General features: G+C 35.1%; 1 protein-coding gene across 1 annotated transcript in view; it reads right to left on the reverse strand.

The window, feature by feature from the left end:
• Positions 1-1,025: 1,025 nt before the first annotated feature.
• Positions 1,026-20,370, reverse strand: part of GFRAL (GDNF family receptor alpha like) — a gene marked incomplete at both ends in the record, with an annotated part of 58,614 nt that continues 39,269 nt past the window's right edge. The window contains 5 exon segments of the mRNA XM_079712625.1: positions 1,026-1,079; positions 1,081-1,099; positions 3,524-3,593; position 3,676; positions 3,678-3,775. Of these exon segments, the coding sequence (XP_079568751.1) occupies positions 1,026-1,079; positions 1,081-1,099; positions 3,524-3,593; position 3,676; positions 3,678-3,775 (242 nt within the window).

Raw genomic sequence — 20,370 nt, forward strand, 5'->3', positions numbered from 1 at the left:
GTTTTCTTTTAAATGTTTTATTTAAATAGTGATATATTTAATTGTAAATAGATCACTAAATATATGTTCCTGTTCTTGAATATTTGAGTCTCTGTGTCACTACAGATAAAACTAACTCATGTGTGTTCTTAGAAATGGGTATAATGTGATTGCAGAGAGTTAAAAACACATATGTATCAAAAACTTAACAAACATCTTTTCCACAATTTTCTATTCACACTTATATTCTGATGTCAAATCAGGCCAAAAGTAACATTATAGTAACAATATAGAAAGTCACAATTATCATGTTATGTTATTATTGCAGAAATTCATCATAATTAGCATAGGAAAAAATAAATTTACAAATGAAATATATCATTGAAATGCACATGGATTTTTTTGGCCAGTGTAGTTGCTTTACATCTTTATGAACATGACATAAAAACATCAAGTTAACAAAGTACAGTTCAATAGTATTCAAATTACAAAAGTCCAAAGATATCACTTCCGATTTTTAAGACTAATCATCTAATCAAATATACTTAGAAATTTAAAGTTAATGCTAATGATATAGTTGATGATTCAGAAATGGATATACAAATGACACATATACTGGTTATTTTTATTAGCAGTTTCCTTTTGGCCAGTTAATAGGTATTTATAAAATTGATCAGAAAATACTCTGCTAACTATAAAATGTTATATTATGATACAACCAATTACTCTTATATGGACTCAAATTTACTATGAAACAAATCACGTAGAGTGTAGCTTAGAATAACACTATTTTTTGCCTACAAGGGTGATTCTGTAATTCTATACTAGTGTCCAAAGATACCACTGTAAATTTATACTTGAATTTTTTCCTAAGAAAAAACAAATCTAACATCATTCCAATTATTATACCTTACATGAACATACTTAAAGATCCAGTATCATTAAATCCATCCTAATATTTTCTTTGTTGACAATGGATAGGATATTCTGTTGACTGGCTACAAAGACTTGCTTTAAAGAAAGTGATTGTTAATGATTCGTGACTCTCAATGAATCATGAGTCCTCCAGGTATTTGGATTGGTGAAGGGTCTCTTGTTTTGACTTGATATTCTGAAGGCTCTGTATAAAAGTAAAAGTTAACAATAAGCTATTTTAAGGATTTTACAAATGCGTCTGTGCTTATTTTTTGGTTGGATTCTATGCATGGAGGGGAAGATAATTAAGTTTTTGAATATAAAGTTTCAAAAGTAGAATATTCTATGGTCTTTCTAAGTATCATGCACTTAACTATGATCTCCAAGTAACCATTTTCGAAAAGAAAAATAGTCTTCTTTCTCAAATATTTAAACTTTAATGATTGGTTTCACTGCAAATTTCTTTGAAGATTTAGGGCTGTTTTAATTTAGCATAACATGGAGCAAATGCAAAATCCTTCATCTTTACTGCAGAAGGTATTCACATGGATTAGACTTGCCCACCAGGTGAGTGGCAAGCAGCCTGCTTTATGAAAAAGGTATTATTGATCTCCAATGTGAGGTAACACAGGTTTTGTTGTTACTGATGCTTCTGTTTTGTTGTTACTGATGCTTCTGTTTTGTTTTGTTCCTTCTTTCCATGATGGCTTTTACTTTTGTCATTTCTTAACCTTGGGTCTGGATCTTTCAGATTACATGTAAGGATCAAATTTAAATTGCATGGAAAATAATTGATAACTAAATGTAATATAATAATAATGGTATAATATAATTATAATATATTACAATGTGATATTATAACTAATAAAAATATTATAATATATAATATGAATGATTTGCTTTTAAATACATATTAGAGTCAATTCAAGATTTTTGCCTTTAACATTCCCATTGTCATCCAGTAAAGAAATGTGTCTTTCTCTACAGGCAAGAAAGGAGGTTAAATAACAGCTGATATATAGGAAATTTTGAGTAGCCATATAGGCCTCATCTACCTGGGGCACAACAGTAATCTGTAAAAAAACCAAGGTGGCAGATGTGAACTTTATACATTAAGTGAGTGACTAAAAAATAAAGATTGAAAACCTTGAAGATTTTTCCTAAGCTAGAAAGTTTTTTGTGCTTCTCTCAAGCAATACCTCTGTGATGGAATATCTAGGCAGGCCCAGTAACTGAACCATGCTCGCAAATATTTTAAACCAAATAAAAGAAAGTTTAATAAATTCCAAATGCTATTTTTCCCCCTTGAAACTGACTCTTATTTGTTGGCCTTTAAACTATATCTTGGAACTCAAAGAATATCTTTTCATACAAATACAACTTTTAAGGCCTTGGAGAGACGCAGTGTGTTTGGTATTGATATTGGTCAGCATTAAATTAAACAGTTAGAGAAGCTGGATCCAACAAGGGAATATGTTTAGCTGGGATTACTTTTAAAAATAAGTAAGTTTGAATGTCTGTAGACAGAGCACACACTCATCACCTGCCCAACTCTTTGATACCACCATACACCTTCCCCACTAAATCTTGCACTTGATCTGTCTGGTCGTCAAAGCCTTGGAGTCTGAGGAACCATATGTGTACAAGCACCATCAAGTTTATTGACTTCTTCTCTGAGCATCATGAGATCAGAGAAATGTCCACCACCTCTGCTGCCCTCAGGCCTAATCATACTGATAAGAATATTTTATGTGTATGTATATAATATATATGTATATACACACTTAATATATATAGTTCTTCATTAACATTTATGATACTCAAATTATACCTCTGTGATGGAATATTTGTATTCCATTTTGTATACAAAAATGTATACATTTGTATCATGAATAAGCAAATGAACAGCATTGATGTTTAAATATGAGGGTTTTTTAACATTAAAACTAAGCAACTGAACACCACTTTATATCTATTTGTAAGTGTTATATAAGTAGAAATATTTTAAACCCTAGACATGTAGAAATCTAGAAGTTGATGTGTCTCTAACCTGAGGTCTCACATTCACAATGAAGGCAGCCAAGGAAACAGAAGATTTGGGAAGAGTGAATTAACATCAGGCAATAGTAATACGTCTTTCTAAGGATACCCAGTGAGGCCTCATTACATGTCTCATTTAATAACTACATGGTAAAATATGAATAAAGCTCATTAGCATATAAGAAATTAGAGTGAAGAGTAAATTTTCAGTTAAGTGTAAAGTGTATGAAGTACACAGCAGGTCCATTATATGAGCTGATTAATCCTGCAAGTGATCTGATTAAGGAATGCAGCAAAGTTCAATCTGGGTTTTGTAGGAAAACCAGGGAAATGATTGGGAGCCATTTTATTGGGAGAACAATGCATATGTGATTATAAAATGCAACATGAAAGAATCCCTGTGATCACATTTACCTTACATATGAAGACAGAGTAACATTTTCATGTACCCATCCCACATTAAGAATGGTTTCCTAAGTCTTAATGGAGAAGCTTTCCTTCTCAGCCCTGTAAGCTCTGCCATTGTGAAATGTGCTTTCACAGGGCTGGTCCCTTTCTAGTCCTTCCCTTCTGAATTGCATCCAGTTACCTCAGTTTGACCATCACCAAGAGAAGAATTCCACAGATGACTGTCATGCACATGACAGCATAGATGACTTCTAGAAACAAAAGATTTTTTTTAATTACTGGATTTTTAGAGAGAATAAATACTAAAAATATTTTAGGGGATGGATTTTTCACTGACCATTGAAGGGGGAATGAAATCGGCTGAGAGTTATTTCCTTTGCATGTTTTCCTTTATGCAGTGCAATGCCTTTGACATTATGCAGTGTCACATAATCTGAAAGAAAATAATGAAAATGAGATGAAATTATTTAAAAGTCATGCATTATCTTTATCCTGTGGGTTGTAATTTGCTTTGTATTATAAGGCAACAATTTTTATTTCTATGACATTATCTTAATAAAATATGATAGATTTGGGTGAAACGGGGCGTACTTTTATTCAATTTTAACAGCTTTTTTTCACCCTTTAATCATATAATTTCATAATAGAAGTTGTGTGCTTGTTTGTTTGTTTGTTTTTCCCAAACCATGACTAGGAAAATGATTACATTTTATAAGACAGCTCATTGTACCTTATACATAGACTAGGAAAAAAAAAAACCACAGTAATTTAAGGCTACACATTGTGATACAGAAAAAGAGTCCTTCTTTACAAGAGTGATTGTATGAATGTGCTTTTAATAATATCTCATTTCCCTAAGACCCACAGTATTTATGAATTCTTAAAGTACATAAAGGAGACTCCCTAAACAAATCACACTCTTTGCCTCTCTACCTAGACACTTCAATATCTGGTTTTGTTATTTCCCCTATTCTGTCTCCCTTTTTTAGCCCCTTCACTTTCTATTGTTTTTACCTATTTTTGCCTTACCGAAGGGATCCTCTTGGCCATTCTGTGGCCCTTGTCTTCTCGACCATGTTTTCCTAAACACATTTCCACCCTCACTTCACAACACATAAGACAAGAAGATGTAATCTGTAGACTTAACTGATAGATCTATTTTAGGTGACTTTATTGATAACTTTGAAGTGAAATCCTCCCTAGTTTTGATTCAAGTCAACACATATATATGACTGTCAAACATACCAATAACACAATAACCAATTTCTTTGATGATAATTTGTTCAGGTGGGTTTTGAGGCTTAAAAAAATGAGGTGGGGAACAGATAAAGCCTCCACTTGAGAGAGCCTTTGCTGTCTTTTATAGATGTTTCATGCATTTTGAGACCTGGAAGTCTAAGTCTGAGTGGAGAGTTTTTTGTGGAAGTGAGTGTATCAAGTAGCGGGGTATTGCATCCAATGACAAGAGTGACAAGAGGCTCTGAGCAGGAAAGGAGATGAGAAGGTATATTACCAACAGTTCCATTCAGCCTCTCTCCACCCAGGGCTGATGTTTTCAGAAGCCAGCTCCTTGGAAGCCAAGGTTTGAGATCTGTGCTGAGACTAATTGGTAGAAAGCACAGGAGCCAGACTGTTTCAGATCAGTAATAAAACTCTCAGGGCGGGTCCAGGAGAAGCAGCCCAATACAAGAGCTAGAAAAGTTACTGAGGATTTTGTCATTGAAACTCATTCTCAAGGTGTCTGACCTCCAACACAGTTAAGACATTTTTAGTTCAAGATTGTTTTAATCCCCAACTCATATATCAGATTATCCTATATTTATAAAAGTCTGACCTTCTTGGGAAGTGAAAAATCAACTTCTTCTGAATGTAAAAACAATAGAGGTAGAGCTTGTGATTTTTTTTCACTTTTGTGGTTATAAAATAATTCTGTTATTCACTAGAAAGTCGGAATGGAAAAACTGAGCTATTTCAAATAATACCATTTTTATAATAGTGGTCCTTTTGGGGGGAAGAATTAATTTCAATCAAATTAAGCGTACAGATTTTTAGTGAAGTAAGTGATCATAATCAACTCTTATATTTAAATAAGTTGGAATATTAAGAATAAATTATTTTGTTTCTTTTTAAATTTTATGGCATTTTGTGATATTTTAGGCAGATTTATGACCTAAATGTAAATGTATATAATGTACACTGGTTGATTATTCAGTACATCTTGCCTAGTTAGGTATTACAATTCATCTTTGTATAAGAAAAAAGGTATGATTTTGATTAATTAGGCTATCTTTTAGATATATAACTGCCTAAAGTAACTGTTAAACATTCACCTAGCAAGGCTTAGAAAGAATTGTCTCATTCACTAAATTTCACTCACATGGAACTCATTAACAAAGTTATAATAGATCAATGACAGAAATGCTAGCTAATGATCCCAGTGAAAATTTTAATGTGACTAGCAGTCACTCCACAATCTTAAATATTGCACCCTAGGAGGATACCAAATATCAGTTAGAGAGATTAATGTTGCAGAAGGTTTCTTGGCTACTGAAGCCCATTGGAGATTCTTTCCCACCTTTTATAAACAGTGAGATTTACTGTGTTTTATAACCATGAAATTAAAGTCGGCAGAGTTAATAACCAACCTCAGTCCCACACCATCTGCTATATTTATAGATAAACACTGTCAGTGACTTGTTTATCTTAACTCCTACCCTAGAGTAATTAAACATTATTATGAACTATATTGTAAAATCCCTGTACATTTGACAGGAAATCAAGATTAATTTCAACCTTACAGTAAGAACAAATTTATATAGTATTCTCCCCAAATGAGCTTCAGAGATGGGATCATTTCTCCTTTTTTCTTCCAGAAGCCTTGTACAGCAGTGGCTGAGAGCTGATGCAGACCAAACCTCTACTTTGTATAATTTATATGAAGTGGTAAATGCATTGTAAAAAATGTGGTAAATCAGACACAAAGTAATGATTTAAAAATAAGTGTCAGAATTCTTTAAACAGAAATTAAACTTAGCACAAACTGCAAATCTGTAAACCTTCAATTAAAATTTAAATAAATCATAATCTAGAAGAGTCTCATTGGAGGAAAAATTTGATGAAAATGAACATTTTCATAGAACAGTTTTTAAAATATATTCTTGTAGCTGTTTTTTTTTAATGGAAGTATAATTGATTTACAATGTTGTGTTAGTTTCAGGTGTACAGCAAAGTGATTCAGTTATATATATATATATATATATATATATATATATATATATATATATATATATATATATATATATAAAATCTTTTTCAGATTCTTTTCCATTATAGGTTATTAAAAGATATTAAATATAGTTCCCTGTGCTATACAGTAGGTCCTTGTTGGTTATCTATTTTATATATAGTAGTGTGTATGTGTTAATTCCAAAATCCTAATTTATCCCCATTAATGCATCTCATGGCATAGTTAAAATTCTATTGTCTTCTTTCTAAGTTTAAATAAAAGCACCAATACCATGGCAACATCTTAGTGAGAATGAAAATTCAAGGATGATCTTCTTGGGTATCCCAGGGTCAGTTTTATTTATAATTTTGTCAATATTGTCTCATCTGAAGGTATGTAAATTAGAAGTGAGTTTTGAATTGTTTCACCTAATGATCAGGATTGAGATTCCATGTATCATGGACTCTTTTGATCATCAGTGTATGAAAACGTCCTGCTGAAGTGGATCTAAGGAGCATTGTTGCTGGGAAGAAGGGAAAACATATCAGCATCTACAAATTTGAAAAACCAATACTTTGGTAATACGATAAATCAAGGTGTAAACACCTAACATGGATATAACATCATTTTTACTAAAATGTATGTAGTAAAAACTAAACAAACTAAATAATATGCTTTCCCTAAACAGTCATAGCATGCATCAATGAGGCATATTCTTTTATTTAGTTCACAAACTTCAAATAAGATAAAAGCATGTCTTAGGTTTATTTTCTTCCACTGTGGCTAAACACACTGTGGTTGCCAGGGGCGGGGAGGAAGTAGAAACTTAGGAGTTATTAGTCAACGGGTATAAAGTTTCAGTGATGAAAGATTAATGAGTCTAGGAATCTGCTGTACACCATAGTGCCTATCATTAACAATACTGAATTGTATGCTTACAATTTTTCTGAGAAGGTAGATCTTAGGTTAAGTGCTCAAATTATTACCAAATGCAAGTTCGTGTGCCCAACACACAGTGAGCCCAAACAAACTGAAACATCGGAGTTTGGAGCAGAGAAAGGTTTATTGCAGGGACCAGCAAGGAAAACGGGTGGCTCATACTCAAATTACCCTGAACTCCCTGCAGGGTTCCAGAAAAGCATTTTAAAGGCCAGATGAGGGGAGAGGTTGCAGGGTATGTGATCAGCTCATGCACAATTCTCTGATTGGTTGATATTGAGGTAACTGGGCAGTTAACATTATCAATCCTTAGGCATCAGAAGTTTCAGACTACATGCTCATGATCATCAAGTAGTTAATTTCTTCCATTTGGTGGTGGTTTAAACATCTGAAAAACTCAGGAAATATGCATCAGATGCTAGGAGCTAAAGCAGAGGGTATGGGGGAGGGGTCTGTCCCAGGAGAGCCCCATAGGGTCCTGATCATTTACATTATCACACAAAATAATAATAGAGTATGGCAGGAAATCTTTGGAGGTGATGGATATGCTTATGGTATAGATTGTGGTGATGGTTTCATGGTGTATACTTATCTTCAAACTCATCAAGCTGTATGCATTAAATATGTACAGCTTTATGTATATCAAAAACAAAACCAAAACAAACCCAAAAAACATATAAATGAATAAGTATACCTTCAAGAATATTTGCCTAGATCTTTTGTCATGAGCCAAAAGCTCAGTGTTAGTAAATGACTGCATTGACAAGCCTGGTAACCACTCCTATATCTGTGGTTGAATGACAGCGGTGTTCATATGTCTAATGGATTTGCTTGGTGATTATGGTGAGTTTCAATTGCACTACTAAAATATTTCAAATGTTCTATGTTTTTCTTAATAGTTTCTGCAAATAATGAAATAGTCACTGAGATGGCAATTGGAATGCAAATTATACTCTTTCTGAAAACTAACACTAGATTTGATCAATATAGTATTATTGTTTTAGAAGCCCATGTTTTAAAGCTTGAAAGTAAGAAAAAAAATCTGTCATCTGTAGTTTGGGGCTCATACAAAATAGATCTAAAGATATAGATCGAAAATAGGAATAGAATATTTGTGGTTAGGGTATATATCTATAAATACGCAAGTGTGCATGTAGGGTAGAATTACAAAATTGGATGGGACTTCTTAGATTATTTTAGTCAAAAATTCAGTGCAGTGATCCATTCTGCCTCATTCTGGACTGTCATCACCATTCCAGGAATGAGCCATTTAATACTTTTTACCCTTCGATTACTATTGAAGGTCAGTTCTAATTAAAATAAGAAGTAGCGTTCTAGGCTGTTCTTTTATCAACTCAAGATAATAAATCTACTTTCCTTTGTTGGTATCACTGCATAGCTCTCTGGCTGCTACATGTATATGTGTGTTTGTTGGGAGAGAGATAGATAGATAGATAGAGAGAGGTCTCACTGTCACTAGACCACACAGAGCAATGCTTTCCAAACATTAATATGAATCTTCTGTTTATCTTAAAATGCCAATTTTGATTCAGTAGGTCTGGGATAATGCCAAGATTCTGAATCTCTTAAAGCTTCCTAGGTGATGATGATGATACTGTCAGAATATATATATTCATATATCTGTATACAGAATGGCAGAGAGAGATGCATGTACGTACTCATGTAACATACAAAATGCCTTACTTCCATGTATATGGTGCTTAATACTTTACAAGGCACTTTGAAAAACACTGTTTAAATTTTATAACAACTAGCCACATAGGAATTATTAGCTCAACTTAAAGAAACTCAGACTCAGAATAGCTGTCTTGTCCAAGATCACAGAGTTGATAAATAGTAAAGATGTAATTTGTAGCAAAATTTTCTACCAAATATATATTTTAAAAAATGTCGTGGAGACCACAAAAGCATGTAAAACATTTTCAGCTTTTTCTAATGTGGCAGCCATATGGATTAGGAAATAGATTTGAAAAATAATAGGGACCAGTTGAGTTTAATAGTGTTATACAATAAGAAGCATTTAGTAGTAGTATCTGATCACAAATATCCATGGTTATATATATAATATACATATATATAATTTTCTGTTGATGAAAATCACAATAGAAGACATAAAATCTAAAAACTAAAGCATCTGAAATGCCTCACATATACCTGTAGGATTTTTCAACTTGCACACACCTCTGAAATACGTTCATCATTTTCAATTTCAAATCAAATAAGTCAACCACTTTAACTTTGACATTTAACAGAAATATTTAAAAAAATGAATACCGCAATTATCAAGGTGATATCTTAGACTATGATATCAATATGAGTATTTTCCATTTTTACAGACGCAGAGTTATGACCATATGTAAAGCTTTCCAGAGTATTCACCAGGCAAAGGGCATACAAAGAATAATACACAAAAGAGCAGTGTAACTATTTTTTGTTGTTGCTGTAATGTATGTCTACATCAATACAACCTGAGTCTCAGATGAAAAATATAAAGTAATCCCACAGTTTAAATCTGCCTATATCTGGAATGAGTTCAATAGACAAAAATATGTTTCCAAAATTGAACAGTAATTTTTACTGTGAATTACATTCTAGGAGATCTTGAATTTTTACCTTGAATTATATAGGAAGTCTTGTAATAAGACAAATGTAAGCTAAGAATGGGAATAATCTACACTATATTTATCAATTTTAAAAGTTTATGTTTTCATGTTTGGAGGTTTTTAACATACAGAATTTTTTTTAATGAAAAAGTATACGTGACAATACCATTAATTGTCCAGATAGCTTTCTGATGTCTTTGTTTGGAACTGAGTGATTCACTAGTGTGCACACTTTTGGAAATGTACAAGAATTTACCTGGCAGGTGTACACAATTTTTTCATACACTGATGGAAAACACCAAGGAAAAGAGAGCTAGGGAAAAAAATAAAGGGTAGAGGTACATTTTTGGAGAGTCTTCAGAGTCATTTGGAATGATGAGGTGATTCAGAAAAGTTTGTAAGTTACCGAGTTTTAAAATGATAAAAAAAGTATACACTTGTAGTATTTTTTCAATGCACATACATTTGCGAATCTTCAGCAAAAAGTTGAATATCAAAGTATGAGATATACTGTTAATTCTTCTTAGACAGCAACCTTCTTGAGAATAGACATCATATCCATCTAATTCACAGTATAACATGGATGACACAATGTCTTGCCCATGTGATTATCTGATGGCCGAAAAGTGTGTATGAGCAAGTTTCATGTCTGAAATAACACATCCGTCCCTGTGCAGTGACATACATTTTGAAATATATAGCTATATCATGTTTAGTTCTTTCTCATCTTTAACTGACATTAGCCAAGGGTCTTCACATTAATCACATATTTTTCACATATTATCACCACTTCTTAAAATGTAAATTCAGTGTCCCAACTGCCATGCATATTGTTGCCCAATCAAAAAAAATCTGTTAAGAAACTATTTCACCTGGTGATTAATTCTAACAGTCAAGTTTGTTCATTGATGGGCGAAGAGTAAGCATCTTGGTCATCGGATGAGGAGAATTTTGAGAATTTCTCTGAGTTTCAGTTTTCTCATTTGTAAAATGAGACTAGTAATACCTATGTTTGCAAGATTTTTGAGAGTGAAAAATACTATTAAAATAACAGAGCTCTTGGGAACTTCCATGAGAAGAAATATGCACAGGCGGGGATGAAGAGAAGGGAAACAGGGATAAGAGAAGGGGTTCCTTTTATGGTTCTTTATCTCCTTCTCTTTTCCCTTCCTTCCTTTCTCCCTTGTCCCCTTTCCTTAGAAAGATCTCCCGAGGCCAACTGACTGAAGTAAAACCTTCTGTCATTTTCTATTTCAGAAACCTGATTCCAGGTAGACATAGTAAAGTCCAGATTTGTTAGAAGAGGCAGAGTTTTCTAAGCTGTTCCATGAAACACTAGTTCTGCAGAATACTTTTATGTGCTAGAAAAATCAAAGAGACCAGAAGTAGACAACTTTGTAAAATTCTAGGTAAGACAAAATAAACTATGTGCTTGTTTGCTGCAAGTATATACTATACTAGTGGGGCATACTTTACCTACATTTATTTTCTCCATGGGTTATATCTGGGAATCCATTTAAAAATCTTGCAAAACAGGGGCATATGTGACTTAGAGGCAAATATTTATGTATTTGGGTGGGCACAAATATTTATTAAGGATTCTTATTTGTACTTAGTCAATGTAAACTCAGAGAACACCATATGAACAATATTTTGTGCCCATCAATGTAGGCTCTAATTTATAACCCTTCCCTCTATTAAGCACACATATTCACAAGCACCTGACACCATAATTTCTCTTGTTCTCTACTCCTGGGAGTCAAGCAAAATTTTCACCCTGTGGTTTGGGAGACGTCTGACCTCCCAAACGCTACTCTTATTGCCTCTTGGAGTGGTTGGTGTGATGCAACATTAATTCCAGGTTTGCTGCTAGTTAATCTGCTATTCTTCAATTTCTCAATGTGTCCTCATGGGATATGGAGAATTTAGAGTCTGTCCTCTACTTCGGAGAGCCATTCCAGCAGAGCTAATTGTTCATGGATCATTTATACCTAATCACCTATAAATGTCCACAGGACCATGGGACAGAAACCAGCATATTTGGACCCAAGTAAAGATTTTCCAGTTGAGTAAATATTTCCTACTTCAAAGCTAGCGCCATGACAATCAACATGGGATACATTCGTGGGATGGTACGTGGCCCTGTTCTCATGAAGTTCTCAATGGAATTTTGGGTAAGGTGAATAATGTGAATCAAGCACAGTGGGAATTGATAAGGGACACCTAGGGGAAAGGTACGCATTTGATGAATGGTGGGAAATAAGGCTGATTTACATTTTGGGTGTCCTTGAAAATTGGATGAAGGCGTTCAGATGTGGGAAAGACGAAAGCAGGGGCAGTGGAGAGCACACAGAAATAACAAGATCAAGTTAAAGTTTGAGAATTAGTCTATCCATGATGGGGAGATTTAATAAGGAAGCTACAGCAGCAGTTTAGGCATGGGAAGATGAAAACTAAAAATAGGTGGGAGAAGTTGGAGTAGAGAAGAGAGGAAGTGTAAGACCATATTTAAAACAAAGAGCTTTCTGTTGGAAAGCAGAATGATCAGAAATCAGAGTAGCAGAAGCATCAGAATCAGATCTGGATTCTGTCTCCCCCAAGAGCTGTCATTTTAGGCAACTTACTGGTCCTCTATTCCCTTAGCTTTAAAGTCGGATAATGCCAACCACAAAATTTAATTAAAAATAAAATGTGACAATATATAAAGAGAGTTTGGAACTGTGTTTGGCACAAAATAAGTGCTCAATAAATTACATCATTTAAAAATATTATATAATTTAGAGTTTTATTTCATATTAAAAATGCAAAGTTAAATCAAAGATGACCCTTAGGTTCTTGAGACAACACGATGATCGGAATAGATTTGATGTGAAAGATGAAAGAGTCATAGAGGGGAGAACTGCAACGTTTACCTCTCTACTTTTCAACTTGACTGCTCATAACAAAGAACCCTGGCTTTGGAACCAGAACTCCATCACAATCTTAGTTGAGTCATCCACTGGCTGCAGTAGCCTTGGACAAGTTAGTTTAACATCTGAGCCTCATGCTGTTCACATGTAGAAAGGGAGTTGAAATAGATTATATTATTTATTTATTTATTTTTAAGATTGAAGTATAGTTGATTTACAAAGTTGTGTTAGTTTCAGGTGTACAGCAATGTGATTCAGTCATATATATATATATATATATATATATATATATATATATATATGCTTTTTCAGATTTTTTTCCATTATAGGTTATTACAAGATATTGAATATAGTTCCCTTTGCTATACAGTAGGGCTTTGTTGTTTTTCCATTTTATATATAGTAGTGTGTATCTGTTAATGTCAAACTCCTAATTTATTCCTCCCCCCAGATTGTATTATTTTGTAGGAGGATTCACTCCTCTTTCTTTGTAATGAATTAAACTCCTACCACCCAATGTCATGTGGCTTAGAGAACCACCTTCCATGAGAAGAGTCCGTTTTACTGCCCCCTGCCGTTGGGCTTGACCTTGACTTGAGTTAGTCAAAAATGTGAGCAGTTGAGACTTCCCTTGTGGCACAGTGCTTGAGAATCCACCTGCCAATGTAGGGGACACAGGTTCGATCCCTGGTCCGGGAAGATACTACATACTGTGGAGCAACTAAGCCTGTGTGCCACAACTACTGAGCCTGCATGCCACAACTACTGAAGCCCTTGTGTCTAGAGTCTGTGCTCTGCAACCTGAGAAGCCACCACAATGGGAATTCCATGCACTGCAATGAAGAGTAGCCCCCGCTCACCGCAACTAGAGAAAGCCCATGCACAGCAACAAAGACCCAATGCAGCCAAAAATAAATAAATAAAAAATAAATACATTTATATAAAAAAAATGTGAGCAGCAATGATGTATGTTATGTTCAAGCAGAAGTCTGAGTGATTCTGTCACTTAGTTTTTGTTTCTACCACAAAAATGTCATGTTCCAAAGAGTGGCTGTGCCTTTAACCTAAGTCTAGAAATGGGGAGCAGAGCCTCAGCTGCCAGCCCAGAGCTGCCTAATTGTGGCATAACCTAGAAATCAGTCTTTTGGTTTGTAAGTCACTGAAGCTTGGAGATTGTATGTAACTGCCTAACCCTGCAAAAGCTGACTAATTCAGGAGTAATAATGTACCACAAATGAAAATTGTTGACAAATGGTAGCTTCTTAATTAATATTACCTCTTTTTCTTCTCTCCTCTCTTATAACTCTCAATTGAATAGTAGGTAGAGGGAGAAAAAAAAGTGATAAAAAGGTTAAAGAAAGGTGAGAAATGAGGAGAGGGCACTTGGAGAAAGGTGGTGAGACCATTGAAGAATGGTCTTCATTTTGGGGATGAGAATGCTTTTCTCTGTTTTGGGGGAAATATGGGACCATGGGATGTATAGTCATGCAGTCTCTCCTTATCTTTCATGCACCAATACTAATGTCACATTCACCATATTCTTAAAAGTAAGTGTGAGATGCAATATCATTATCTCTACTGGGGTTAAATTATACCCAAATCAAATAGGGCCCCATTATTTTTATTCCTAAACTCCTTTGACTTGCATTACAACACAAGATAGTAGGACTTTGTTAATATGGATTTTCCAGCTGTTTCTTCACATTAAATAATCCCACAAAGACATAATGAGAATTGAAAATAAAGAGAGGCTACCAGTAAATACAGACAATATAGTGAGGAGCAGTATGGCATTGTGGAAAGAGACCAGCCTTTGGCTTCAAGCCACAGACTCAAGTCCTTGCTCTAAAATTCGCTAAATGTGTGACTGGAGGTACTTAAACAAAAAAACTCTTCTGTACCCACTTTCCTATTCTATTCAATGAGAATAATAACATTTATTGACTTGTGAGGATTAAGTGAGACAAGACATATAAAGTATATTGCAGAAGGTCCACATAGAACCTATAATTTTTTTTTAATTTGAAAAGTATGTTTTGATTGTGGTTGCATATAAGCATTAACTATGGATCATTTAAAATTAGATTCCTTGTCCTTATCACTATTGGTTTTGATTTAATAGGCCAAGCGAGAAGAGAGAATTAAAGTAGTAGACATTTTTAATTTCAAAATCTCTCTAGATGCTTTCAGTGTTTTGGTCACGATAGAGAACCATTGGTAGAGAGTAGAAAACACATGGTTTTGGAGGTGAAAGAAACAGACCATATTGTAAATCACAGTATTGTGAGCTAGTGGAATAGAAGTTGTTAGAGAGGAAGAGAGGAAGAGTTTGGAGAATTATGTTTTTTAATAGATCACGGCTTTGAAAACAATCAGGAATGGGTGGGCATGACCAGATATAGGGATAGTCACTGCCGAGCCAGTTTTACCAATGGAAAATAACTATATTTGGATCAGTAAGAGGCCTTACCACCTCACAAGTTCCCTTTCAGCTACCTGGCAGCATTAAAAGAACAAAAACAGTTAAAACCAACAATATTTTCATTGTAGAGGAGGGGTGTTGGAATGGAAGTTTGGGCCAAAGAACAGTGAGAAAAATTAACTGGGTTGATGCAGCCATGTAGAAGTGTTGGAAGGAGCTATTAGGATTGTAGACATATGCTTAGTGTACATTCTTAATATAATAACTACCATATGGACTTCAAACAAAATACCATTGTACATTTCTGGCTGTCTGCTACACTAGGAAGAGTGAGAGACTTGAGATGCAGGTATGGAATGATGGCTGGTCTGGAAACTTAAAACATCACCCACAGCATCTTCCTACATAGACCTCAGGGACACACAGCAGTGTATCCCTAAGATAAGGTGCCCTTTGAAAAAAGCTCTGCAGTCTGATTTATATGACTTCCCTCCTTTCAGATTGCCTTGATTCCCACCTGAAGTAGATGTACCATCAGGGACTAGTGGGCTCTGGCCTCTTTCTGAAGTTGAGTTGCTTTGAAAGTCCCTACCATATGCCTACAGTGTCTGACCAGCTGACCCAGGTACTAATGCAAGAGTAAAACATCAGTCCCAGAGTTCTGGCAAACTCTGAGTGTATTGCAAATTGGGAAAGCCCAGGGTTCAGTGTCAGTGGAAACCAAAGGAAGCCATTCCACCCTAAGCTGGAAGCCAGCAGAAATGCAAGAGATAGTGGAAATAATCTCTGTCACAGACACACACTTTAAAAACATCACCAAACACTCACACTGCCCAACAAATCAGCTTTTATCCATTCCACATTCTTTTACCTAGTTTGAAAACCAATTTGTTTACTATGATTTGTACCACAAGTCCCCAGTAAATGCTTTCCAAAGAGTAATGGTTGAGAAGAATAAGAATTATGTTTACTAGACACCAATGTAGTGTTAGGGCATTCTTGCAACTTTGAGATTGGAAGAATATTTACTGATGTTTGCAATGCTGTAAAGGGTCTTCTTGAACCCATGAAAAGAACTCAAGAAGAAGATTTGAGACAATCTGTTACTAACAGAAGATGAATGATTGTCATTATCAATGGATTCTTAAATCTTTACCCCTTACTAACCTGTCTCACTTAGGTGATTTTATCTGTGTAAGTACCAAACGTTTGTTTTTTGAAGAAGTCCTCCTTTAAGATGATATCCCAGCATGTAGGTGCCAGGGCAATAACTATTAAGTGTCCACATGTGGTGTTTTATGGGAATACATTTGATGCTATTATATTGTTGTCACAAGAATACTTGGCTCTTTAAGCCAGGAATACACATGCTCATAATAAATGATTTTTATGACTTCACATACACAATCATGATACAAAGAAAGTATAAAGGAAAGACTGCTTGTTTTATATAGCTCTGGCACTAACTCCATCCCCAATTATGGGCAACAAGGGGATTGTATGAAGCCAATGAAAGCGTAAGGGTGGAAAATGGAAAAGATAACACTGTGCTTTCACATACTGGAGTCTGTGATTTTTCAAATTGTAACAGTATTGTTTTGTTGTTTCATTTCCCTCCATGATCTAAAATGCTCCTTCCTTCTCTAGTGATGCCAAAATGTGAGTTGTCTCACTCATCAATGGCAACTCTTTAATCTTCCCTTTTTGGTTTAGAGCAAACGACAAAGGTAGTCATGGATGATTCATAGAATCATGCTCAGAGGCAGTCTTTCCCCTCCCTTAACACCTAAGCCTTTAAGGATAGAGCTGGGAAAAAATGAAGGTAGGGGACAGCTGTTCTGTTGTTTCTGTGGAGGGTTTGGACACTTCAGTATATCCAGATTATAGCTGTGTGAAGCATTTTTTGCAAAATAAAAAGCCAAGCCAAATTTGCTGGTTTTCAGGTCTGCAGACAAAATTTAAACCAGCTGGATTTTATTGGGAACTTTTGCATGCAAGTAAACCTAGTGGTGAAACTCAAGCCAGAATTTGTCTCCACTGGAATGGGCTACATCTTTAGGGAAAACCCCCCTACCCCATGTCGCTTTCCTTAAGGGAGTTTTGAATTTTGAAAGTTTCTAAAAGAAATCTGCCTGGTTACTCCATAGAGTATCTGATTGGAACCTTAGCCAATGAAGATGGAAGGTACAACCAGGTCTGATGTCTCTCTTAGCCAAATCTTCAGAGATGAGAAGTTGTGTGTCTCTCTGAAACCTTATTTTAAATTACTCCAATTAAACCAGCTAATGATTCCCTCCAGACAAGTACTTCCAAACACAAAAGCCAACACACACACATTCACTTAAACTCACACACACACACGTGCCTGATCAGAGTGGCAAATAATGACTTACTTATTGGATTTGTATATAGCAAAAGTTTCACATCCTACTTTGACTGTGTCTTAAGTGAAAATTACCGTATTCCTCATTAAAAACATGCAATTTTATAGATTTAAACATATAAAGAATAGAAGCAAAGAAACCCATAGGATGATGATTTTTTACTAAGTCTGGGATACATTATTTATAAAGCTATTTAGAATTTGGAAAACAAAGCAATAAAAGGTAATTCAACACTAGAGGAAATCCCTTTTACTCCAAATCTCAACTTAGATCTCTGAAAGAATGAGCATTTTTTCCAAGGGCAAAGAAAGAAAGGATACATGCTTTCATAAGATTTTAGTATAATCATAGGAAGGAAAATTCTTGGCAGACTACTGTTTTTTTTGACATTAAAAAAAAAATCTCTCCAGAGCTGGTCCTATACATAGGCAGCAGGGAGGTTTGCCAAAAAGGTACTGGCCTCAAATATCATGTCACCTAATCCAAGAATATTAGGGTACATCTAATATCAAAGATCATCTATTTCTGTTAAACTGTTACCAAAATTTAATTTGTGAGAAACCTGAGGTCTAGGGTGAGTGTAACTGATTTCCTCCATACCACCTGGGGTATTAGGGATCAAACTTGTTTCCTAAGCTCTTGTTCTTTACATTACAACATACTCCCTTTCCATCAAACACACTTTCAAGGATGCTTTTGTTCTATACACATGTTCCCTGGGAAATGTAACATTTATAATCAATGACAATTATAAATTTCACATCATTACATGAGAGAAGTACATTATGGTTGTATAAAAATCACAATTTCTGGTGCCCCAAATGGCCTTGTTTAAATTCTGCCTCTGTTGCCTTCTGTGGAACCTTGAGCAAGTTACTAACTTCTGGCTGCCCCAACTTTTTCTTTGGTGAAAGAGCAAGCATCTCCTTCATCTGTTGCTTATACAAATTAATTAAACAAGACATCAAATGACCAGACTAGTGTTGAACACACAGTAAGCCCTCAATTAGGTCATAAGGCTCCAAGGAAATAAAAGATAAGTAAACTAGTGTCCATAGTCAGGGGACAGGTTTAAACTGGCAAGCAGTATTTTTAGATGTTTATTAAACCTTCATTTTTCTTTTAAATTATTTTTAAATTTTTATTTTATATTGGAGTATAGTTGATTAATAATGTTGTGTTAGTTTCAGATGTACAGCCTAAGTGATTCAGTTATACATATACATGTATCTAATCTTTTTCAAATTCTTTTCCCATTTAGGTTATTACAGTATCTTGAAAAGAGTTCCCTGTGCTATACAGTGGGTTCTTGTTGGTTATCTATTTAAATATAACAGTGAGTACATGTCAATCCCAAACTCTCAATCTATTCCTCTCCCTAAACCTTCATCTTAAAGATATTGTATCTTATATTACTTCAGTTTTCTCCATGTCATTATTTCACATTGTTGAAGTGAATTGTCAAACATATCCATTAAAATGTTCTTTGTAGTTTGTCAAATGGGAGGATTATTTTCAAGCATTGGTCCAGATCCTGACAATCTTAACACCCTGTTGTAGGAATCTGCTTCTGGCTATCAGTCATTCTTTCTGCAGTTTCTTTGAGGCATGTGATAATGAGCTTGGAGAGCACCAACACCTGATAGCCATTGCTTTCTGTAACAAGTGATGTCAATAGAGCCAAATGCACAGGAAAACCTCATCTATAGGCTCCACATCCCTATTCTAAAGATGGTGCCTTCCAGGGCAGCCCCAAGGACACCATCAGAGAGGTTCGAGCATCCCACGTAGTCAAACCTGGAAACTGAGTCTTGCTTACTCACCACTCTCCTTGGGAGGGTGGGCAAATCCAGGGCGAACTTGTAACAGGTCACAAGGATGAAACTGATGGATGATTTTTATATGAAACTGTTTTGCCCATCCCTCCCTCCGTTGCTGGGAACAAAAACTTACATTCTTTGTTACTGATTAACATGGGTGGGCATTCTTGCTGGTTTTGCTTGTTTCTCTCATCTTAACCATAGAAAACCAAGAATTTCCTTTAAGACTGCTGCTTTCTCCCCAGAAGGCAGGAAGGTAGTTTTCAAGACACTAGTCCGTTACCCTCATTTGCTGGCAAATCAATAAATTTCTCTTTCCTTTGTCCTCAAAACCTAGTCCTTGTTACTCTCATTTGGCATCGGGGGGCAAGGACTAATTTGCGATAATGAACTTAGGGAACCTGAGATGTTTCTGTGTGGAGGTTAGTGTGGGAAATATGACTTATTCATATATATTCAGGTTTCATTTTGGAGTTTCAAACAAGTAACCTTATCTAGCTGATCCCCGCCCCCTTCCCCGTGGTTACTCTTCACCTCCAAACACAATTTCACTCAGTTCTGCACTATTTTCTGAATATTGGGTGTTGTGTGCAGTAACTCAAGTGATGACACTGTTCTGAGGTTTTCTGACTTGTGACTTTTATCCATCACATCAGTGGTTATCACTGTGGACAGTGAAATTGTGGGACCAATGAGACTTCCTC

The sequence above is a fragment of the Hyperoodon ampullatus genome (genome assembly GCF_949752795.1).
Source record: "Hyperoodon ampullatus genome assembly, chromosome: 10".
Classification (NCBI taxonomy): Eukaryota; Metazoa; Chordata; class Mammalia; order Artiodactyla; family Ziphiidae; genus Hyperoodon; species Hyperoodon ampullatus.